Source organism: Salmo salar, chromosome 02 (genome assembly GCF_965601325.2).
Source record: "Salmo salar chromosome 02, fSalSal1, whole genome shotgun sequence".
NCBI classification, from domain to species: domain Eukaryota; kingdom Metazoa; phylum Chordata; class Actinopteri; order Salmoniformes; family Salmonidae; genus Salmo; species Salmo salar.
The window spans coordinates 40,324,717-40,349,890 of NC_138292.1; the positions used below are offsets into that span (position 1 = coordinate 40,324,717).

Consider the following 25,174-nt stretch of genomic DNA (forward strand, 5'->3'; position numbering starts at 1 on the left):
TCCCTCCCTCCCCCTCACCAAGGTGATGGATGAGTTGCAGAAGTACTGACTAGCGGACACACACAGCCGTGTAGGCAACACGCATAGCACAGATGCACACATACACACATGGACAGATGGAAGCACAGACGCACACACTCACACCCCTCACACACATAGACAGGCACACAATTGCACTCACCCACAGACAATCACACAATTACACAATTACACACGAAAACACAAAGTGCCTCACAGGATTGGTCTGGCGTGTGCTAGCTAGGGATTTGGCAGATGTCAATCAAATAGTGTTTAAATGGAAAGGCTTTATTACCTGCAAGATGGGTAATTTGTGAAGATTGTGAATAGGTTCATGGTCATTCTTGCAGTGACATTTACTTTAGCGAATAGCCTGAAGAACACTCCATCACTGAGATGGTGGAAATTGGAAAATAATCCTTGACTTTCACGATGGGATAGCGAGCGATTTGAATGGCTTTTACGGATTCTATCCACAACAGGAGTATTAGTTATACGGTTGCTGTGTTCAAGGTAATTGTGGGAATAGTCATTGTGATGGTGCTCCACATTCCACATGATTATTACAGAAAACGCATATCTTTACTGCCAATTATCATAATGGCCTGTGTTATTCCCCATTGTATTTGTACGTCCTAGAAAGGGATGATTCAGTTCATGCTAAAGGCAGGGTGAACATTTAAGCCAAAGTGATCCCAGTGGTCAAGCTCTCTGTTCTGAAGCACACTGTCTGACTACCTGTGTCCATGGCAACTTGGAAAGAGGGAGAGAGAGAGAGAGAGAGAGAGAGGGATTGGAAATGAAGGAAGAGAACTGTGGCATATTTGTTTTGATTTTTCCCACAATGCTTTGAACAAGACAACATCTGTCTAGCGCGTCTACCCATGATGCGCTGGGACACGTCTCTGCCTTTGGCCACCTTTCCTCTCTCCTGTCGGTGACATTTAAAAGAAAATAGAAACGAACCAAAGTCAAAGTATGATTATTCTACCCACAGCTCTTTCATTTGTGTTAGGTCTTGTTGGTTTTATATCCTTGAAATAATCTGTATTTTAGACATTTGAAAGCTAGTTATTTAGACAAGGGTCTCCTGGGAATTCTTGAGCAATTCTTGAGCAATTACAAAGTGCTGATATATTAACTCATCTGATATTTAACAAGCTAGCAGGCTATAGGATTTCCAATGGAGTTTCTCACAGGGCTAGCGCAGGTCGCTAACACAAACATATGAAGGACATGCTACCCAACCCAATACCCCAGTCTGCCTCTAAAGTGACCTTATTGGTAGAGGTGTTCAGAGAGGAGGCAGGAGACAGAAATACCATTAGCCTCTGAAGTGGATTTATTTACATGTGCCAAAGAACTTTGTACAAAACAAAGACAATTGTGAGCAAGACATCTACATTTTCTTCATTTAGCAGACCGCCTTACTGGGAGCGACTTACAGTACAGTGCATACATTTATATACTTTTCCTTTGTCTCCTGTGGGAATCGAACCCACAACCCTGACGTTGCAAGCACCATACTCTACCAACTGAGCCACACGGGACACGTGGGGCTATGCATGGATTTCAATCATGGTGTTCATGGCCTGCCACCTACCGCCAACAAGGACCGGTAGTTTTATACTGTGGCTCATTCTGCCCTCTCCGAACTAAACCAACCAAGTAGGGGTTTGTCAATGATTGTCAAAGTAACATTTTCTCACATTTCATCAACAAACCGTCTAAATAAATAAGTTACTATTGCAACATAGTTCCAATGACTCACTCAGCATATTCAGAAATAGTGATTTAAACACACTTCCTCTACTCTGGGTGAACTGGGGGGGGGGGGGGAGTCTCCCCCCTCTAACACAACAATAGAAGATGCTCCTGGAACAGTTAAATGATTCGTACCGAACCCCCCGGAGAATGTGTTGTGTGGTATAGTATGTGTGTAGTGCAAATGTCTGATTTATACGGCAAGCACAAATACAAGACACGGACTGGGACCAGCTCGGTGCCAGGCTGTCATGGTAAAAGAGGTAGGGGAGGTTTGGGGGGCATCCGCGGGCACCATGCTTTGTTAGCCTGTAACGACATTTGAGGCCTCTGGTGGAGAATGAGCGTTGTTTCCTCCCCTGTCCACTTACCCGCTCATCAGCTCCACTAAGCGAATCCAATGCACCTCAGTTCTCTACGGCCAATTTCTCTGTCAACCGCCATGCTCATTCTCCTCACTCTCCTCCGATCCCTCTCCCATCAACCTAACAGCTTTGGGAGGTAGAGAGGCCAATTGTGTACCAGAATGAACCCCATCACAACCTAAAATAAGGGACATGCTGCCCCTTTCCTTCAGTTTCGATACATCCTTCTGTCAGGTCACCCTTTCTCCTCCTTTCTCGCCACCAAATTGACTTTGTTTTCCTGGCAGCATAAGTACTCTTACATGGAAAAATCACTCCGCCCCTAATGATATCAATCAGAGCCAATCAGAGCCTTGTGTTTTGAAGGCATATGCTATAATGAAGCCTTAATGAAACCCTTTTAGGGTAATCGTGTCTTCTCACCGTTCTGAGCGTGATGACACTGATCGAGTTAACCTGTCTCTGTGTGTTAGCTCAGTGGGGGACTGCTGCATCAAAGCCGAGTGTTAGCTGAGACTCCATGGTGGCGGCGACTAAGCGTGATTGGGCACCGTGCCACCACCGTCCACGGGGCTTCCTTTCCCTCTCAGCCAGGCTTGGCTCCGCGGCGGAGCCCCGCGGTCTGGTCCGTCTTCTGTGCTCTGGCATTGGAGTGGGGCGCGGTGTGTGACGGACGCCCCGGGGAGAAAGCGCTTTCATGTCGGCCCAAGTCTCCCTCCTGCAGGCGTGTCGCTGCACAGCGGCCTGATTTTGACCCCGTAGTTTGCCCTTTCTTCCTGGGTAATTAAAGGTCAAAAGCACACCGGTAATTCCCAAGGTTTATCCCTTAGTTTCAGTATGAGATGTACAGAAGTACAGATGTCATGCTCGAGCACACCCACACATTTAGGGATGGCAGTTGCTTATTGAGTGTGAGTGTGTGTGTGCGCGGGCGTGCGTTGGTGCGCCCGAGCGTGTGTGTTCGTACGAGCCAGAGATAAAGTGGCTCGTGGAGTATTAAAGTTGTAATTGGAAAGTTATATACCCAGGTACAGTGCTTGTCTGGTTGCAACACAATAAGGCCACTCTAATTGCTGCTCAACGTTGTTCTTGTGAAAGCAACATCTTTTATATTCCACTCCATTTACCCCAATCGGCTAATCATTCTCTCTTTTTTTTTTTTTTTTTTTTACTTTTTAGTTTGAGGCACCAGCTAAGTCGTTTTCTATCTGTGTGTGCTAATTGGAATCTTTGGATCAATGGCAGATTTGCCCTAGTACTACGAGAACTGTGCTGAAATAGAGAGAGGAAAGGGAGAAGAGAAGAGAATATGAGAGGAGAGTAAGGGAGGACATGAGAGGGGAGAGTAAGGAAGGACAGGAGAGAGGAGAGTAAGGGAGGACAGGAGAGGGGAGAGTAAGGAAGGACAGGAGAGGGGAGAGTAAGGGAGGACAGGAGAGGGGAGAGTAAAGAAGGACAGGAGAGGGTAGAGTAAGGAAGGACAGGAGAGAGGAGAGTAAGGGGGGACAGGAGAGGGGAGAGTAAGGGAGGACAGGAGAGGGGAGAGTAAGGGAGGGCAGGAGAGGGGAGAGTAAAGAAGGACAGGAGAGGGTAGAGTAAGGAAGGACAGGAGAGAGGAGAGTAAGGGAGGACATGAGAGGGGAGAGTAAGGGAGAACAGGAGAGGGGAGAATAAAGAAGGACAGGAGAGGGGAGAGTAAGGAAGGACAGGAGAGAGGAGAGTAAGGGAGGACATGAGAGGGGAGAGTAAGGGAGAACAGGAGAGGGGAGAATAAAGAAGGACAGGAGAGGGGAGAGTAAGGAAGGACAGGAGAGGGGAGAGTAAGGAGGACAGGAGAGGGGAGAGTAAGGAAGGACAGGAGAGGGGAGAGCAAGGAAGAACAGGAGATATAGGAGAGTGCAAACTATAGTGAAGTGACATTCAGCTGCTGGGCAGGTAGACTCATTGTGGCACATCTGTCACCACAGGCTGGGTACACAAGGGAGCTGGCAAACTATAGCCACACAAAACACAAACGCACACACAAGCAGACGGACTCCCCTCACAGATGCTTTCAGACACTTTGGCCCCTGCAGGACTTATTTATTGATAGATATTGGGTAAACATTGCTTTGACTGGATTGATCGAATGCCAGTGTGGGAGGCATCTTGGCTCTGCGGTTGTCACCGTGGGCATGCTGTCCCAGCAGCGGGATGCAACTAATGCAAGGTGACCACAGCCTGCACCACGTGCAGGACAGGGGACAGCAGCCTTATTCAGGAAGGCAGAGGCAACAGCGCCAGGAATTTCCTGACAAAGCTTGACTTCTTTCTGTGAATGACAGAACAACTGCTAATGTCAGCCTGGTCATTCCTGCATGTTTGTTGTTAATGGAGGTAAAGTAGGGGATTTTCAAAGGGCAGTGTGATCATGAAGGCAAATGTGTTCTAGCCTTGTTTTATGTGCGAGTAAAGTATGTTACTATATGCGTGACAGTTAATCAAGATATACTTTTCTGTCCTTGGTATAATGATTTTGTTTGAACAGGCCTACAACTTACCCAGTTTGGTCCATTCTGTACTGAAGTTTAGCCAGATCACAATGCGTGGTGTGCTCTTGACACTTCAAACTACAACACTAATACGTCCGTACACACCCCTCCCTGTTACACCCTGAGGTCGTTTCAGTGTGTTCCTCTGCTGGAGAGTAGCCCATGTTTCCGTCTGACCTGTCAGTGTGGAGCATATCGGTTGGAGAGCCTGCAATGCGACAGACAGCTGTCAGTCCAGTCCTACTGTGCCTCTGCTGAAGCGTCAGCTGTCAGGGTCAGAGAATGCCTCAGAGAACGAACTGCCCCCGCTGCCCTAGACCCAGACACGACATACAACACCTCTTTAGAACACATCCCAAAGACTCTCCTTTTATTAGCCTGCGCAGGCCTAGAACGTTAGCTGCGATGTTGTGAGCCAGCATCTGCCCACCTGACTTTGGTTAGCTACTTTGTAGCATCAGGCTAATGCCAGAGGGAGACCAACTGATTAAGCAACCACACCAATGGAGAAAAGCGCTGTTATGGTGTATATTTAATCTGACAACGCTGACAAATGTGTTCTGTTTGAAAAGGATATTGGTCTCACACATAAGAGTGGAAGAGAGAGTTCAGAGAGACCACCCACTCCCTAAATGACGTGGGTGCCTTTGCTCTCTTGCAGTCCCCCCTTCTCCCCTCCTGTGAGCCTCTTCATCTAAACGCTAGGCTAACAGTAACATTTAATTAGCATCAAAAGGCCAGGCTCGATGCAATACCCATGAGCAGTGACATTTGTATGAAGAGACGGGGATCCCTCAGTTGACCCAGGCCTTCACAGTGGGGTTCTGGCGGTATCAGACGGCATTGCTCACCAGCATGTTAGTCACGCTAACGCTGCTTAGCGTCACACTATATTGCTACCATGTGCCAGTCCAATAGCATGTTAGCTAGCTAGCATATGCTAACACCACTCTTCCACATACCATGTTAGCCAGCTAACGCTAATGTTAAAGCTAACACTACACAATCCCACAGCCACTCCACAGAGATCTCTGAGTGAAAAAAACACACAGGCAGAAAAATAGAGGGAGCGAATGAATAAGTAAACCCTCTCTTTTCCATTCCCCTCCAGCCCTTCCCCTTCATATGACATATCTCCAAGTGACACAGTGCGAATGAGCTGGAATTGTATTTGTCTACTTTGGCCAAGTTTTATGCATTCATGTGAAACGATAGGGTTGTGGAGCTGCTCGGGCCTCCAGTCCAGTGGTAACCTTGGCGATATACCGTGTACTGAGGGGAAAATGGGGTCAGATATTTATTAAATAGTGTAGTGCAACTTCAAATTAATGCCAGGCATTGGCCAAGGGCTACTGACCACAGGTTGGCCAGCTCAAACCCCAGGTGTCAAAGTTACAATTCTATGCTCTCAAGCAAGACACTGGTGTAGCGTCGCCTCAGTAGTCACCCTGCAGTACTGTATAAATTGTAGAGCACATGAGCTTTATCCAAGTTGTTCAGTGTGTTTGTATACTTTACTTTGTTATTGATATAGCAACTGATGCTTACTACACCTAGCTATTTCTTCAGGCAACAAATTCATTGTATTGTTTTTTTGTTGTAATTTTTTTCTCTACGTTGCATATTGACAGAAGATATTCACCTATGGAAACGGTATGTATTGTTGATTTGTGTATCGTCTCTAGAGAGCTGGGAGTTATGTTGATCTGTGTCGGCCTGGGTGACAGAGTGGCAGGATGGATGGCCTCCCCGTTGAGAAAAAAACGGCGTGGAATCGCTGCGTTTTACCCAGCCGACATCGAAGACAGACGGAGTTAGCGCGGCCTGAGCAGAAACCATAGCAACAGTGTGTGCTCTGCAACCAGGAAACTAGTAAGGCCAATCGGAGGAGGGAGGCATGTTTCTCGCGTATGGCACTTTGTCTCTGAGGAACACTCACAGGAAATAATGGAGTGAGGAGGATCCCAGCCGGGAGGAGCCATCACTCCCTTAGATCATCGTGTGGAATATGTTCATTTGTGTCTGGAGGGTGATGACTTCATACAGTGTGAAAGAACCGAGAGCTGTAGTAGTTATAGGTCCTTGGCAACCTGACACTTCCTTGGCAACAACCATTAGTTAAACGGAGTTTGACTGACAAGAAAGGTTGAGGTTATCACTGATTGCTTCAAGGAAATGCTTCGAGGTGTGTTTGTGCGTCCAACTGAAACTGAAACCGTTGTTTGATCGTTTGAAATTGTGAATTGTGACTGTTGGCCCAGTCATGTCTGTTGTTTCGCATGACGTTCATGTGAAGAAGAGAGATTATTTGAGCTGTGAATGTGCTATGAATGTAACCATGACTCTAAAGCAGGTGCAAATGAGATGTCGCCCAAATGCCCTTTAGGTGTCTCTATTAGCAATATAGAATGTGGAGATAAAACAGAAATAGCCTCTGCAGACGGCAGACTGCTATTGGAAAAGAAAGGTCATTGTCTTTTCATCAGGCTAGACAAAACCAGTAGTGGTTTACATAGCGGAGTCATCGGATTCAGATATGGAGCACACACCTTTAATGTAACCCTCGAAGCAGCAAGGTCACAGGGTCGGTCAAATACAACGTGCTGACGCAGCACTGATAGGAAAAAGGAGCAGATTGCAGCATGCTCGTGTCGCCAACCTGCAGCGAACCCATTGTGTTTATTTTTATGAGGCATTGAGTGCATGTAAATGTTTCACATCAGGTCTGGTATTTTTAGACTTCAGTTCCACACCGTGGGTAATAGAATCATATATGACCCGTGTCTTCACATTCTTGTCTTTTTGTGGAATCACGCCTGCCATTAGCTGTCCACGGGTCTGGGCGCAGATGTTCTCCTACCGCGTCTATGGCAGTTTACAGGAGCGCATGCTTTCAATGTGCTAAAAACTCTCCGTCACCTCTTGTTCTCATTCTCTCCTCCCCATCTGTGCCTGTCCACACAACTCTCATAGCTAGGGGAAGACAACTGTTAATGCCTTGCTGCACCATGCGAGCAAACAGGTGCGCCGTTGTCTGAATTCCCACCCACTCAGACCAAGGCATTGCAGCTCTTTACATCTATGAAATCAAATCAAAGTTTATTTGTCGCGTTCACAGATCAGCAGATGTTAAACCAGGTGCAGCTAAATGATTTTGTTGCAAAAGCAAAATGCAGCTCTTGTCATCTATGACTGTATAATATGACAATAAAACTATAGCTATATTTTGTGTATGTCTTTATGGATCCATTTCAAGAGCTTTTAAATAGTTATACATAAACCACCAGCCAGATGAAACCTGCTCATTGCAACTCCCTTTGAAGAGCTGTGAAAATGGTGTTTATTGAGAGTTTTCACTTTGCCATTTTTGGGGTGGAAGTGAACACCTTTTAAGGGGATTGAATGGTTGTTATCTGAGGCGTGCAGCCCCATCACTGTGTTAAGTTGCCTGTTCAAATGTATATGGGGAGTGAGTGATTCCACTCAACAGTTAGAGGGCGGATTACACACAGTATTTGTCAGTCAAAACTGCCACTAACGGCAACGACGTAACACTTCAGTTGCATGAATATATAAATCAAGAGGTACATCACTTAGGATCAAGTGGATGAACGCCACAGACTGGACACCAAGGTGTTACAGTGCCTTATTGTCGTCGCCCCCCCCCCCCCCCCCCCCCATAGAGGACACTATATACACAAAGAAAAGTCATAGTTAATACTGTGATTTATCTTGGACAATCACGTATCGTCAGATCTTCTCATTATAACAAACCACCCCACCCCCCCCGACACACACACACCGTCATAAGTGTGACCGTATCCTCTCCTTCCGCTTTGATGAGTCAGTGCTTTGAAGCCAGTGCTACTGTAAATTAGCCCCGTCGTATTTCTCTGGTTCTGTAGCAGCCAGTGTATAGTCCAGAGAATTGTTCTTGGTCTCTTAGACAGGCCAAGATGCCTCTGTTCCCCCACTCCTCTTCTGCTTTGTGTCCAGGAACAGGCTGTACCCTCCCACCACCACCACTCTGCTCTACTCAATCTCATTACGGAGGATACTCAATCCCCTGGTTCCTCTGTCTCTCCCTGGCTACGCACATACAGCATGATCTACAGGTCTCGGTTTTCTTTCTTCCCTGTTTACAGTGTGCTGAAGTAGTCATGCAGAAACCTTGAGAAATACTGTTTGTGTACAGGTATTGTGTTTAAATACTAAAAGAGATAACCATTTGTCTGGCTTAGACTGTTATGACTGTTCGCCTATTTGCAAACTCTGAACATTACAGAAGTCCAAAGAAATGTTGTTGTTAATTAATACATGTTGTTTTTTGCAGATTTTTCTGCATTCTGTTCTTGTCATTGAGCTGTTGCTAACCTTGGAATAAAAAAAGTATTATTGGAAAGTTTTATGCAGGTCTAGTGCACCATGCCTTAGTTCATTCTTATTTTTAACGAGACTCTCCAGATTTTAAGTGTCTCTCCGTGTCTCATCTCCTCGTCTCCCTCTCTGTGTCTCATCTCCTCGTCTCCCTCTCTGTGTCTCATCTCCTCGTCTCCCTCTCTGTGTCTCATCTCCTCGAGAAGGACACTTGTTAGTTTCAATCTCCGTCTGCCTCTGGAGCAAGTCCACATGTACCCAGTGTCCCCTCCTTCCAGCCAGGGCTGTGAAGAAACTGTCACATCCTTGAAGAGAAATGAACCTGACAGCCTCCAACCTCTGTGGACGCTCCACATCCCATCACCCCCTGTTCCCCTGCCAACGCCACTGTAACCCCAGCGATGAGGCCGAGCTAGACGACCCAGCCGACGGATGGATGGAGCTCACAGCTGTATTATTGATGGATCGGAAGTCTGGGTGACTGGTGGTGCGTGATGGTTCGTCTTATGTAAGGAGGGCGCCGTGCTAGCTGATACGGATACATCGGGGTTCCTAATATTGTTCGACTTTGGTAGAAAGGTCGGTGGCTGGTGATAGAGCTTGTGATAGTGTTGTACTGGTAACTGTGATAACTGAATAGATAGAACCTCCTGTCTGTGTAGTAGTAATACACTCTGTTTGGGTTCTCCAGGAACCTTCACATGGATGGTAGGAGTTGATTCAATGTGACTGCTGGCTCACTTCAGGAGAAATAACACATTCCTTTCAGGTGTGTTGAGGTGTAGTAAAAAAAAATCTTTTTTATTCCTGCAACCACCAAAACTATAATTTACACATATTCCTGTATGGGAATTCAAACACATTTGACTGTTACGTGTCTATATTGGTGGGGAATGCAAGCGATGTAAAAGTCAGCATTGTAACTAACACTCACTTTCAAACCTCCCTTCTCAAGACCCAAGACATAAGGCAGTATACAGTGCCACTTGGTGGCTGAGGCTATAACTGAGCTGAATCTACATCTACAATACTATATCTACTCTTAGTGATGATTGATCGTCTACACGAGCTTCATTCAGCTGAAACGTCCAATCCCCCTCCAGAGACTTATGTTATTTAGCCTGGCATTTTTTCATAGGCACAGTATGCCTTCCATGGCTAGGTAATTTGACTATAGGGAACATAAAAAGCTCACTGTCGGCTTCCCCGGGATAACGCTGGAGCCGAAACCTCTGTAATTGCATCATGGCCGGCGCAACAAAAACAAGGCATGACAGCCGCATTACACCCAGTCAACAAACTGTGAAGTTATTTAGATTACCTCCACTATGTTGGCTCAGAGTGGGGGAAGCATAGAACTTTGTGGAACCGTGGAATCATGTTTGTCAGTCACAACGATTCCGTCACCGAGAATAACGTTACTGAGAATAACATAGGGCAGATGAATGTAATTTACTATTAGTTATAATGTAAAGTGTTCCGAGGATTTTAAGAGCAGACGATTGCTTTCCGCTTGTTTGTTTTCCAATGGGGTTCAGTGTGGAATTCTTAACCATGTCCGTTTTTCCCCCCCAGAGAAGTCTTCATATCTTATTTATTTGATTACCTTATTTAGCGCTCCCTCTCGGTCTCAGGCGATGCCACTCAGCATAAATTATACACATCGTGTTCTAGTTCAGACGACGTCACGGCGAATGGAGACGCATGGAGGGCCTCATGCTGCTAGTCAGCAGTCGCTCTAGATACATACATCTGTGTCACTGTGTCACCTGTGTCAGATCAGACACTCATGCTCAAGGCACGCGTGTTGATCAATGCTACTGCAGAACGCATTCAAGTAAAGAACATGTTGTTTTACCTCTGCTCTGTCAGGCAAATAACTGTCAATATCTTGGAAGTTTACAACTGGACTTTTTAAAGCACTTTTCATTTTGTATTAGTATCACACGGAAATCGAGTCAGTGGTGACACCGCCTTAAGCCATACTAAGTCCCTTGGTGTAGACTACATGCTTTGGAAATACAGGATTGAATTACAAGCTATGATAACCGCTTTAGAGAAACTAGCTTCACTTCAAAGCTAAGTATGATATGATCAGGATTTGGAGACAAGCTTCACTTATCCAATCTTTTCCAGAAGCATTCCGCTGGAATTACCCAGCCAGTATATGTTCATATTATCAATACTGTAGGGTATTTATGGATTGCGTCCAACTCAAGTACCTAGCTCAAATGTATATAGCTTCATCTCTTACTGCATGAAACTTCAACCTCCTAACATTGAAGATCCAATGCAATTCCAGGGCCTGTATTCATGAAGCGACCTATAGTAGGAGTGCTGATCTAGGATCAGGTCCCTCCTGCCCATGTAATCCTATTCATCGTGACAAATAAGGCAAAAGATTGGCACTCCCTGCTCTGAGACCACCCAGTTCCCTAACCTGCATACTCCTCCGCGTCTCCTGCGGTCAGCCGTGTTGAAATGAAGAATGGAAAGAAAGAATGTCATGAAACTGACAGAGACGGAAGGGGTCTTTGGACGGTTTTATCTTTGGACGGTGGTGAAAAGAAGCAAGGATAAAAGTACGTGTTCTGTTTCCTTGGCTTTATTGTAGTGTATCAATCAAAGACACATGGCGGAGATTTACTAAGTGCGAATCAAAGTCGGCACCTATTTTAAAAAATATATTTGAATGGAATTAAACAATGAGGACAGAACAAAAAGTTACTAGCTAGTAAAAAGAATAAGATCTACAGATAAAGAATGAATACATGTTCGTAGCTTTTGTTTTTGGTGTTCTTTGCACCTGGTGCGAACACTTAGTAAATTGAGCTCATGGTCTGTGGCTTCTCTTCTAAAGACTCTAGTAGTATTTACAAGACTCCCAGACTGTCCGTAAGAATCAATGGTAAAACCATCAGATGCTAATAATGATGTAAACCGCTGGGATAGAGGCAAAAACCAGCCAGGGCAGACCACTGCTTATAAGAATCGACCGATTGTTCCAGTTAAATCATACTGAGCAAATTAGATTCTTATCAGGGCAGCACCGTAGTATTACAACCCAGATATCTGGCAGCTGGCACCCAGCAGCAGGCTTTCAACCATGTGTGCTGTGCTTTGTGCATTTCTCTCACACACACACCTTGTAAGACGAGAGAAGGCTGCTGAGTGCACTGAGCTAATTCTGGCCAGGATGTTGTCTGATGACTAATGTTGAGTTACAAAGATGGGTAGCACATGCCAGTATCTTTCCCTCTGGCCATTTTCTTTCTAGCTAATCGAGCTACATGTCTCATAGCCCTGGTATACATGCTACAATTCAGTGGTTCACCATGTACTGGCACTTCTTATACCCTGGCCTCAAGGGTCTTACTCAGCTGTGCAATTCCAACTAGCAGAGCACAGATCATCCACTGTAACATTTTTATCATATCTCTTATCCAGAGCAATTAGGGTTAAGGGCTTTGCTCAAGGGCACATCAACAGATTTTCCCCCTAGTCGTCTCGGGGATTCAAACCAGCAACCTTTCGCTTACTGGTCCAACGCTCTTAACCGCTAGGCTACCTGCCACCTTTACATTGTGGTGACGTGGGCTGTTTGTAAACATTAGACCACACAGAGGTCACGCGCAAATAGTGTGTCTGATTCTGATCGCCCCTATAGGATTGCAGAGCAACCTCTGGGTATTGCATAACGACAGAGAGAACATCATGACATAGCCAACTCTAACCTTGGCAGAAGAGAACGGTCGCCTTACATAAAGATGTCACAGGAACAACCAACCATGCTCCCGAACATTGTGTTTTCACAGGCTTTGTCTGGTCTACAGGTCCTCCTCTGACCTCAATGAACTCCTAGATTAGGTCACCGTTTTCAGGACACTGTGTGACACCGAGTGACACTGTGAGTGACCCACGGACAGAGCAAAGGGTCAACTCAGTCAAGGCCTTTCGGAACTGAGGCCAGGCAGCCTGGTGCACGCCAGAGAAAAACAACATATGGGGGTTATGCTGGTTTGTGCTGGGTGAGCGATCCATGTGGACAGCTTCGATCTCCTCAGCCTTTTTACAGCCTTTTAGAGTCAGCTGCTACCCTGAGTAAAAGCCTATCACAGATGGAGGAATGAGACAGGAGAGGAAACGTGGTTAAAAAATGATATGTTTTCATCCTGGTGGGGTATTGGTGGTTTGTGAAGGTCAGAGAGGGTGTTTTGGGCTTGGTTTTCATCACGCACAGCTTGCGAACAGGAATAATTCATTCATCCAGGGTCGTAAAAAGCACAGCTTTTTTTAAGTGTTCACAAGGAGGTGCAAAATTTGAGTCGTAAAAAAAACGATAATGGACCAGTGCCATAGGGCAAGCTTGGCATTATCAGGCCTCAGATAAGGGTTTGTAGTTGTTCTCTGTCCTGTCATGCAAAAGCTGTTTTCAGCCACAGCCAGCATGACATTGGAAATACATGTGTATATTTTGCGCAAATGGTCTGCATCGTTAGACCAGTGTTTCCCAACTCCATTCATTGAGTACCCCCAACAGCACACATGTTTGCTGTAGCCCTGGATAAGCACACCTGATTCAACTTGTCAACTAATCATCAGACCCTCAATTAGCTGAACTAGGTGAGTTTGTCTGGGACTACAACAAAAAGGTATCCTGTTGGGAGGTACTGGAAGACTGGAGTTGAGAAACACTGCATTAGGTAGGTGCAGAGAGTTTTCGTGAGTTCCATTGACACTCTGATATATAGCCTCCAGTTGGTCTATATCCCACTGAAACAGAACTGTTGTATGTACATTATTGCCAATGTCAGGTCTTGTTACACCTGTATGCTACTTAACCAAGAATCTCGCCACTGGAGTGGGTAAAAAAAAAAGACTTTTCGGGACAACAGCTAGAGCACAGGAGTGAAAACTGACTCCACCAAAAGAGCAACAACCTCTCATTTTCACTTTCACACTTCAAGTGTTTCTTTGACTCACAATTGAGAAGTTTGAATGGTAACTGAGGGTGCCATACATACAGAGTTCTACCCCTCAATCTGTCTCCACTGGTCCCTGACAGTGTTAAATCAGGGAGAGGTGACTGCGTCGCCGCTACACGTCTCTTGTGCTTAAAAGAGAAAAGCCATTCAGTTTGCGGCTGTCGTGTCCAACATCCAAGGCATAATTCCAAACTCAAAGTGAAGTAAGCGAGCCGTCTCCTGTTACAGCGGATCAATGGTCCTCCGTGCCGTGGCCTTGTTCGTTCTTCCGATGGCTGGGTTAAGGATTGTGGATGAGCTCCGGGATATGCACGTGGGATGGTTGGGAAGTATGCGTAGACGATAGCGTGCGCTGCATATGAAGCAGCAGCACGTCTCTATAGGCACTTCTGTGATTTTGTAACATTTTTTGTTACCCTTATTTTACCAGGTAAGTTGACTGAGAACACTTTCTCATTTACAGCAACGACCTGGGGAATAGTTTCAGGGGAGAGGAGGGGGGGATGAATGAGCCGAGGGAGAAGGAGAGGAGGGCGTGAGTGAGATGCAGATTAGCTGGAGCTGTACTGAAGCCTTGCTCTGCACTATAGAAGGGGGAGGTAGATTTAGATAGATGTGAAAGGGGGCCTGCAACTTTGCATGTGCTCAACGGTAAAGCATACCACAGCTGTCCTCAGAAGGGCTCTTGCGGTAATTAATATATAAGGAATTTCTAAGCGCGTAAACGAGGCTTAATAACTGGGATATAATTGGAGTTTGTGCACTCTTGTTAGTGTGTGAGTATGTGTGTGCATGTGCGTTAATATGGCTGTGTGTGTGTGTGTGTGTGTGTGTGTGTGTGTGTGTGTGTGTGTGTGTGTGTGTGTGTGTGTGTGAGAATAATTTGTATGTGTTAGGAAAATGACTTAACTGTTCCACTCTGAAATGATAGAATAGGGTGATATGTTTGAGAATCATGGGAAGATAAAATCAGGATATGGGGAGATTGGTTAGGATTGTAAAACTTTGAGGTTATATCCTTTAGTAGGGATGTAAACAGAGTGAAGTTGTAGAGTAGGTAATAGAAAATCATTGGAGGGTTTCAAACCAAGAGGGTCATAAAGGGGGAGGGCAGGTGAAAGCCTTGAAGAATGTGGCAACTTTTATGGTTCTTTGTGGTGAGTGGAAAAGTACTGGTTGTGTGAGAAGGGAATGGTCTAAAGATAGGAATATATGTGTTTATTATAAAACGACTGAGTCCTAATTTTTTACTTTAGAACATTCTCTGAATAAACTGTACAGACCTTTTGCAGAAAGCTGAGTCCTTGCCTAATTATTCTTATCCCAGTGTCTTACAAACCTTGGGGATTAGTCAAAGCTTATTGAATTATCATTGGGATTCAAAATTCCCATAACAGTGTGTGTGTGTGTGTGTGTGTGTGTGTGTGTGTGTGTGTGTGTGTGTGTGTGTGTGTGTGTGTGTGTGTGTGTGTGTGTGTGTGTGTGTGTGTGTGTGCACAGGTTTTAAAATGACTGTGGGCGTGTGTTTACATGATGCCCATGAACTGCTAGGTTGGTTGAGTAAGGACGGTGGAGAGGGTCATTAGTAATCTCTTTGATAAGAGATGGAGCTCGGGGACCAGAGGGGCAATCTGCAGCTCCCGCCACACACACACACACACACACACACACACACACACACACACACACACACACACACACACACACACACACACACACACACACACACACACACACACACACACACACACACACACACTCATCTTAGCCGTGGATCCTACAGTATGGATTAATGAGCTTCCTCTGTGTGTAAATCCACCCTGGGTCTCCCATGCCCTCCCAGTATGCTGAGAGGGAATGGAATTATGGGACTTCTGGAGGGCTAGTGGGCCAGCAAGGGACTGGGCCCCCAGCTGCTAGATGGAGCGATGACTACTCGGGCCACTGTGGCCTCACTGGGCTTTTTATGTCTCTGTGTGGTGTCAATGCCCTGTGAATCTGAGTCATTTGAACTAGTGTGGATTGTGCCGGACTGTAACATGTAGATAACTATAGGTAATTGGATTGTAAAGATGACACTGTAGCAGCTGGCAGTAAATGGGCATTTGTCAAGGGCACGGGTAGCACCTGAGCTTTGCATGTGGGTGGGTAAATAGGTGGAAGGATTTGTTCGCGCGCGCATGTTACCGATGACAAGGAAGATCGTGTGCATATCTGCACATTACACATGAGAACATGCATGTGAGTGCAAACATATATATCCACACACATAATGTGTCCAAATCAGTCATGTGCCAGTACATCTGTCTGTAGCCCACTCTGCCTCCTGGTCACAAAAACAAAGACCCAGAAAGGGTGCCCAGACACGGTCCGTCAACGCCCAGACGGACCGTGTCCACGCGCTTCCTTCAGATAATGGAGATAACGAATGTTCCTTGGCTCTCAGCTGCATTCAGAGCTAGCAGTTCGAGTGCCGGAGGCAGGAGAGACATTGTATCATTCACTTACTGTAGGACAAGGACACGGGCAACTCATATTGACATTATTGATGATCATAATTTAATGGCTGGTTACTCTGACATGCATTTATTATTGCGTCCCAAATGGCACCCTATTTCCCAGAGCCCTGGTCAAAGATAGTGCACTAATATAGGAAATGGGTGCCATTTGGGTTACAGACTATATGAACACTCAGCTCTACCCGCCGCCTCCTCTCCTTCTCACTCACTCTTTCTTTTAGCTGAGTTACCACGCGGTGAGACGGAGAGACTGCCAAAGAGCACTGTGACACTTTGCAAACACACACACACACTAGGCTTGGGCGGTATAGAGCCCCACAGTGGAGGTGTCATAATACTTGTAAAACCTAGCAGTCAAACAGGGAAATGGTTCCATTCGTTTTTCCACCATTCATTTTTCCCATAGGGAATGTTAGACACACTAAGAATAAGGGTTGTGTTTCATGTAGGTTTACCCTGGGGTGACGTTTTGATAACCATGTAATTCTCTTTCGGACAAGGAGACTTTTATCAATATATTCGGCTCTATTTACTCTGATTCGAAAACGCTAATTAGCATCAAAGTAGACATCATGCAAGACCACAAATCTCTGCACGTCATCTCTAGCTGACACCTTTGCTAACAGATATTGTGTCAATTTAAAACGTGCACAAGACAGTTCACAGAATTGTCAATTTAAAGATATTTTGTCAATTTATTAATGAATACATTTACATTACATTAGGTAGTTAATCCAGAGATTTTTACCTTTGCCTCGATTCGGCAGTCTGTCTAGATCACCGTGGTATTTGTAGTACTTTATGATTGCTACATTAGCAGCTAATTACCACAACCCTTATTTTATGTGTTTCTAAAATCCCCTATGGGGAAAATGAATGTTGGAATAAAACAATTGGAACCATTTCCCTGTTTGACTGCTAGGTTTTATGGGTATTATGACTCATACTGTGATACTCTATACCGTATACCGGGGCATCTTGATTTTTTTATAAAACATTTTATTTAGCCAGTTTGTTTATCAAGAGAAAATGGAGCAAACTGAAGTTTCGTTACGTGACGTCCACTGTTGAGCAGCACAAGAGAGGTGATCAAGTTACACATGAAATTCACTACTAATGTATGCCAGATAAATATCTTATAACTAGCTATAAGTTAACCATCTTAGTGCCAAATACATTTTCTCCAGCTAAGGGCTCCAGCTATGCATTTGGTTTAACTTGCTAGCTATAGGTAGCTAGTTTGCAAGACCAAGTTTCTTGGTTACTGCACAGAAAATCAATCCCCTCCTGGATCAAGTGTGAGCAGCCTTTTGAGATAGTTGTATAACTTTATGAGCTGGGTTCTCTGTCCTTGCATTTAGTTTATGGTTGTTTGCGCTTGTTAGAATTTAGCTATATATTTAGCTATATATATATATATATATATACAGTACCAGTCAGAAGTTTGGACACAAATCAAAATATATTTTATATTTGAGATTCTTCAAAGTAGCCACCCTTTGCCTTGATGACAGCTTTGCACACGCTTGGCATTCTCTCAACCAGCTTCACCTGGAGTCAGTCTTAAAGGAGTTCCCACATATGCTGAGCACTTGTTGGCTGCTTTTCCTTCACTCTGCAGTCCAACTCATCCCAAACCATCTGGGTTGATTCGGGTGATGTGGTAGCCATGCTGGTTAAGTGTGCCTTGAATTATAAATAAATCAAAGACAGTGTCACCAGCAAAGCGCCCCCACACCATCACACCTCCTCCATGCTTCATGGTGGGAAATACACATGCAGAGATCATCCGTTCACCTTCTACTGCTTCTCACAAAGATAAGGCGGTTGGAACCAAAAATCTAAAGTTTGGACTCATCAGACCAAAGGACAGATTTCCACCTGCTTAATGTCCATTGCTCGTATTTCTTGGCCCAAGCAAGTCTCTTCTTCTCATTTGTGTCCTTTAGTAGTGATTTCTTTGCAGCAATTTGACCATAAAGGCCTGATTCACACAGTCTCCTCTGAACAGTTGATGTTGAGATGTGTCTGTTACTTGAACTGTGTGAAGCATTTATTTGGGCTGCAATTTCTGAGGCTGGTAACTCTAATGAACTTAACCTCTGCAGCAGAGGTAACTCTGGGTCTTCCTTTACTGTGGCGGTCCTCATGAGAGCCAGTTTAATTATAGCGCTTGATGGTTTTTGCGACAGCACTTGAAGAAACTTTCAAAGTTCTTGTAGTTTTCTGTATTGACTGACCTTCATGTCTCAAATTAATGATGGACTGTCGTTTCTCTTTGCTTATTTGAGCTGTTCTTGCCATAATATGGACTTGGTATTTTACGTAATAGGGCTATCTTCTGTATTCCACTCCTACCTTGTCCCGACTCAACTGATTGGCTCAAACGCATTAAGAAGGAAAGAAATTCCACAAATTAACTTTTAACAAGGCAGCCCTGTTAATTGAAATGCATTCCAGGTGACTACCTCATGAAGCTGGTTGAGAGAATGCCAAGAGTGTGCAAAGCTGGCATCAAGGCAAAGGGTGGCTACTTTGAAGAATCTCAAATATAAAATATATTTTGATTTGTTTAACACTTTTTTTGTTCCTACATCATTCCATATGTGCTATTTCATAGTTTTGATGTCGTCACTATTAATCTACAATGTAGAATATGGTAAAAATAAAGAAAAACCCTTGAATGAGTAAGTGTGTCCAAACATTGACTGGTACTGTATATATACTATATGTTCTACGCTTGGAAAGAAATAGCACCCTTTGTATGCACTGCCAGTAATACTGTTTACCCTGGTATGGTACGTTATGAAATCTGGATACTGCCCAACCCTAACACACACACAATTACGTATGCAACCACACACACACAAACAATATCGCTCTCCCTCTTTCTAGTTATCTCTGTTAGCAGCCTTGCATCGCAATTCTAATACCAGCACTCTGAGTCTCTCACTATTTAACCCTCTCTCTACTTCTCTCTCCTTCTAACTCTGTCTTCGCAGGTTATGCAGATCAATCTGACCTGTTAATCTTACTTTGAGACAGTGCTTCACCCTCCCTTGGCCCTGCTTTCAAGAGGCAGGCAGCAGAGTGTAGTTTTAATTGAACTGCTTTGGGTTACATCAATAAGATTGCTTTTATTCCTTCTCAGAGCAGCGTCGTCTGTCCGTTGTCCCTGGGTTTGTTATGTTCTACATAATTAGCTTTGTTGAGAGAGGCTGGGAAGCCATCTGGAAAGTATTGGGGCTGGAGCTACACTTTAATTCTACTCTCTGTGTTTGACTGTACACTACATGAAAGGGTTCTACATGAAACCTTTTTCATCTGAAGAAAGTGTCAAGGCGTGTGTGTAGGTGGCAGAGAAGTCAAGCGCAGGAGAAACAAGCTTGGTGGAACTGGAGTAGTTTAATAAAGTAAAACAAACTCCAAAAACCGAAGTACAATAAAATAGAAACATGGGAACAAAACCCTGTTGCGCACCAAAAAAATGCCAACACGCACAAAACAACAAACAATCTCTGACAAGGACATGAGGGGAAACAAAGGGTTAAATACACAACATGTAATTAATGGGATTGGAACCAGGTGTGTAGGAAGACAAGACAAAACCAATGGAAAAAGAAAAATGGATCAATGGTGGCTAGAAGACCGGTGACGTCGACCGCCGAGCACCACCCGAACAAGGAGGGGCATCGACTTCGACAGAAGTCGTGACAGAAAGAGTTATTTGACGGTCCTTTGTTGGGTGAAAAGGTTCTGTACTTGGAAGCAACAATATTTTTCTTACAGGGGCCAAGATGAAAATATGCCTGTGTTGATGTCACGTGGGGGTGGTGTGGACCTCTGTGGGGTTGGGGCTGGTTTTTGCACAGGTGTGTGTACATCTGTCTTTGTGTGTTTCTGTGAATGTTTACTAAGTGTCCCTCCTTCCTTCTTGTTGTAGATGTTCAAGCGGAAAGTTATGGTGCTTGGGGAGAAGCTGCTACCGGCCTTCAACACACCAACAGGTATCCCACGTGGAGTCATCAACCTGGGCAGGTGAGCCTAGTTACCAGTCCCCATGACTCCCTAGCTACAGTATCCTATTATAAACACATACTGTATGAGACCTTACCAACACATTTAGCTGGATTTCATTGCAATAAGAAGGTGGTGCCCATTTTTTACTTTTGTTTGCATTTGAAATTTTTGAAATTTGCGGCCTCGTGTTGGAGCCACAAATGAAATAATGAGTTCAACCCTGATCTGTGCGGTTTTATCGGGATCCCCATATGCAAGACCCCCCCAACCCTACATAGTTTAGATACTGTACACTTTTTATGACATCTTTTCACTATCTTATCTTCTAAAAATACATCTCTCTGTCACCTCTGCCTGCCACCTGCTTCCAATTAACCCGCCTGTCTAAGCAGACAGTTGCTGGCAAATTGAATTAACGGATTCCAGAGCTAATTCCAGTTAGATGGGTAACATGGACCCTGAGTGCAGATGGGCAGGGAGGAACAATACCCATTATAAATTACAGCGACATAGGTAAAGGAACTTACATGTACAGAAACTACACAAACACACACACAACGCATATTGAACACACACGCACACACACACACACACCTACACCCACACAGCAATGGATTTCATTATAGCTCAGAGAGAAACAATGTTGCCCCTAATGTAGTACACTTATGTACAAGTACTAGATCTTTAATGTCCTCAAACACACAAACACCAAGGGAATTCAGTATAACACAATTAATATGCTGCCTATGGGCTGACTTGAAAGTCTTCGAAGTCTTCTGTTGTATATGTAGCATGTCCCATGTCGACTTTCATACAGTATATCGGGACTACTTATAGAATACGGCATGTGCTCCCAAAAGGCCTCAACACATTGAAGAACCTCAAGGTAAATACTTTGTAGTTAGCGATGCGAACAAATTCATACAAGGAGCACAATGAATAATGCATAGAGAAAGCGTTGAACACTTGTTTGCAAGTTCCTGAATGCAAAAGCTGAGAATTATTTTTGCAAGTTTCCTAAAGTGTGCAATGTACCAATTTACAGTGCCATCAGAAAGTATCCACACCCCTTGACTTTTTCCACATTTCCACATGTTGTTACAGCCTGAATTTAAAATGGATTCAATTTAAATTGTTTGTCCCTGGCCTACACACAATACTCCATAATGTCAAAGTGGAAGCCTAAATAACTTAAGGAGTTACATTTGCTTAATAACATGTCACATAATACGGTTGCATGGACTCACTCTGTGTACAATAATAGCGTTTTTTGGGGTTTTTTTCCCTTTTTTCTCCCCAATTTTATGCTATCCAATTGGTAGTAGTTACAGTCTTGTCTCATCGCTTCAACGCCCGTACGGACTCGGGAGAGGCGAAGGTCGAGAGCCATGCGTCCTCCGAAACACAACCCAACCAAGCCGCACTGCTTCTTGACACAATGCACATCCAACCCGGAAGCCAGCCGCACCAATGTGTCGGTGGAAACACCGTACACCTGGTGACCTGGTCAGCGTGCACTGCGCCCGGCCCACCACAGGAGTCGCTAGTGCGCAGTGAGACAAGGATGTCCCTGCCGGCCAAACCCTCCCTAACCTGGACAACGCTGGGCCAATTGTGTGCCCCCCCATGGGCCTCCCGGTCGCGGCCAGCTGCGACAAAGCCTGGGCTCGAACCCAGAATCTCTGGTGGCACAGCTAGCGCCTTAGACCACTGCGCCACCCCGGAGGCGCAATAATAGTGTTTAACATGATTTTTTAATGACTACCTCATCTCTGTACCACACACATACAATTATCGGTGAGGTCCCTCAGTCGAGCAGTGAATTTCAAACACAAATTCAACCATAAAGACCAGGGATGTTTTCCGATGCCTCGCAAAATAGGGCACCTATTGGTAGATTAAAAAAATAAAAGCAGACATTGAATATCCCTTTGAGCATGGCAAAGTTATTAATTCCACTTCGGATGGTGTATCAATACACCCAGTCACTACAAAGATACAGGCGTCCTTCCTAACTCAGTTGCCGGAGAGGAAGGAAACCGCTCAGGGATTTGACCATGAGGCCAATGGTGACTTTAAAACAGTTACAGAGTTGAATGCCTGTGATAGGAGTAAACTGAGGATGGATCAACAACATTGTTACGCCATAATACTAACCTAAATGACAGAGTGAAAAGAAGGAAGCCTGTACAGAATACAAATATTCCAAAACATGTATCCTGTTTGCAATAAGGCACTAAAGCCATTCACTCCAAATCTACGGGCCCTGATGTTACTTTAGCTTGAGCAGCTAATGGTGTAGCCCCAAACTAATAAGAAGCATATTCATCAGGACTACATCTCTCTTTGCTTCCATCTCTTTATAGTTTCTCTTTTTTCTTTCCATCCACCACTAATACGTTCAGTTCCATTCATCACTTTATCACTTTCTATTAATGTAGGATTAGGTCATGTACTATAATGTAATGTAATGACATTCCATCTCACCTCCTCTGATCAGGTTAGGCATAGTGTATTAGCACGTCGTTGAAGTCGTAATTTAGACATAGACACACTGTTATTCTGAGACGGCTGCGCATATCATCCTCACAGTGCACTACTTTCATAGAGAAATAAGACAAAAGGATATGGGTTGCATCTGAAACCGCACCCCATTATCTATATAGTCTTCTACTCACTTTAGTGTACTACTTTTACCAGAACCCTATGGATCCTGGTCAAAATTATTGCACTATATAAGAACTAGGGTGCCATTTTGGACGCAGCCATGGTTTATTGGTGATCCTGGTTGACACTCTTGTTTAAGTCTCTAAGATGAACTTAACGCTTTCCTCAAGTCTGCAGAGGTAGACGGTGTTATTGATCTACAGAGGGTGGTAAAGCCTCCCACTCTGATCCCCAGACAAATGATGCGGTGTATCAGCTAGCATCTGGGTTGGTGCCCAAGAGGGACAAACAGATCCAGACCTGCTTAATCTTTATTCTGCGCCCTAAATGGCACCCTATTCCCTATATAGTGTACTATTTTTGTCCAGAGCCCACATGGCTTTGGTCAATAGTAGTGCACTGTGTTTTAAATAGGGTGCCATTTGGGACACACCTTAGTCTCTGTACTTTCTTCAGCACCAAAATACACAATTCTGGAGAGTGATGAACAATTGTAATATCTGACTGGATATCTGTCTCCTCGGCTCAGTGCCCTCTGAAAAGCAAGAAAGAAACAAATGATGGGCCGTTGCTCTGGGATATAAAAGAAAACACATTTTGGAGATATTGTAGGTGTTGGTGCACTAGAACCGTATAACGCTTTGGCTCCAAGACACTAAATTGCCTCAAAGACAAACCGTGGAATTGCTGAAAGTGACACCACACTGAGGTGAAAATGGAATGTTTTTCATAACTGACACTGGTGTTGAGTGTTTATCTGTACAATCTGCCTACATTTTGTAAGGACAAAGTGTAATTGTAGCATCACATCAAGTTGCAATACTGTTTATTTGCCCATTATTACAATCGAATTAAAACTTTGCAGAACGTAATGATTTTTTTTTACGCTAGCATGGATTTATTGTCTTGAGTGTGAACCAGGGTGTAATGGTGTGTGTTGACTGTGGTCCTCTCTTGGTGTGGTATGTGCTGTGACACCTGTAATGTCCAGTGTGTGTAACACTGTGCCAAGTGTGGTCCTCACTTGTCACGGTATGTTTTCTGTTCCCAGTGTGTATAACAGTGTGTGTTGACTGTGGTCCTCACTTGGCGCTGTATGTTTTCTGTTCCCAGTGTGTATAACAGTGTGTGTTGACTGTGGTCCTCACTTGGCGCTGTATGTTTTCTGTTCCCAGTGTGTATAACAGTGTGTGTTGACTGTGGTCCTCACTTGGCGCTGTATGGTTTCTGTTCCCAGTGTGTATAACAGTGTGTGTTGACTGTTGTCCTCACTTGGCGCTGTATGGTTTCTATTGCAGTGGCACCAGTTGGAGCTGGGGCTGGGCGTCAGCCGGGAGCAGTATCCTGGCGGAGTTTGGAACCCTGCACCTGGAGTTTGTCCACCTATCAGAGCTCTCCAACAATGACATCTACACAGAGAAGGTATGTACTACAGTACCCACAATACTGTGAGTGACTTGGGTTGCACAAATCCAGAAACTTTCCCAGTTAGAATCGTTCAACAGGAATTTCTCAAAAACCTGGGAACTTTGGGGACGTTTTTGCCATTTTGCAACCATATGTGTGACGGTCTACGACAGAATATCAGATTTGACTAGGTAAAATATGTTAAACCGTTAACATTGTATGCTTATCAGTCATTATCAATGTGTGTTTTTCTTGCTGCAGTCATTACTATTCTTAAGAACTTCACTTTCAATTCATTTAATGGATATTTGTGAATGTTTTTAATCGGCATACTGAACATAATGGTAACTTTCATTGGACGACAACGTTTCCTTTCTAATTTGTCAGTAAGTGTCAACTTCAGGGTACAAGGACATTTAAATCAATTTAGAAGCATATGTGATGCCAAAGTTGAAATCCTCTCTACAGTTATTTCTAGTTTACAGAAAGATTGTTCGTTCAGAGCTAATGTGTTTTTTACT

The 25,174-nt window shown here is 44.4% G+C and overlaps 1 protein-coding gene across 1 annotated transcript in view; it reads left to right on the plus strand.

The window, feature by feature from the left end:
- The window catches only part of LOC106582899 (mannosyl-oligosaccharide 1,2-alpha-mannosidase IA), a 218,104-nt gene that overhangs the window by 176,245 nt on the left and 16,685 nt on the right, over positions 1–25,174 (plus strand). The window contains 2 exon segments of the mRNA XM_082962941.1: positions 20,503–20,597; positions 24,545–24,668. Coding sequence (XP_082819067.1) covers positions 20,503–20,597; positions 24,545–24,668 — 219 coding nt within the window.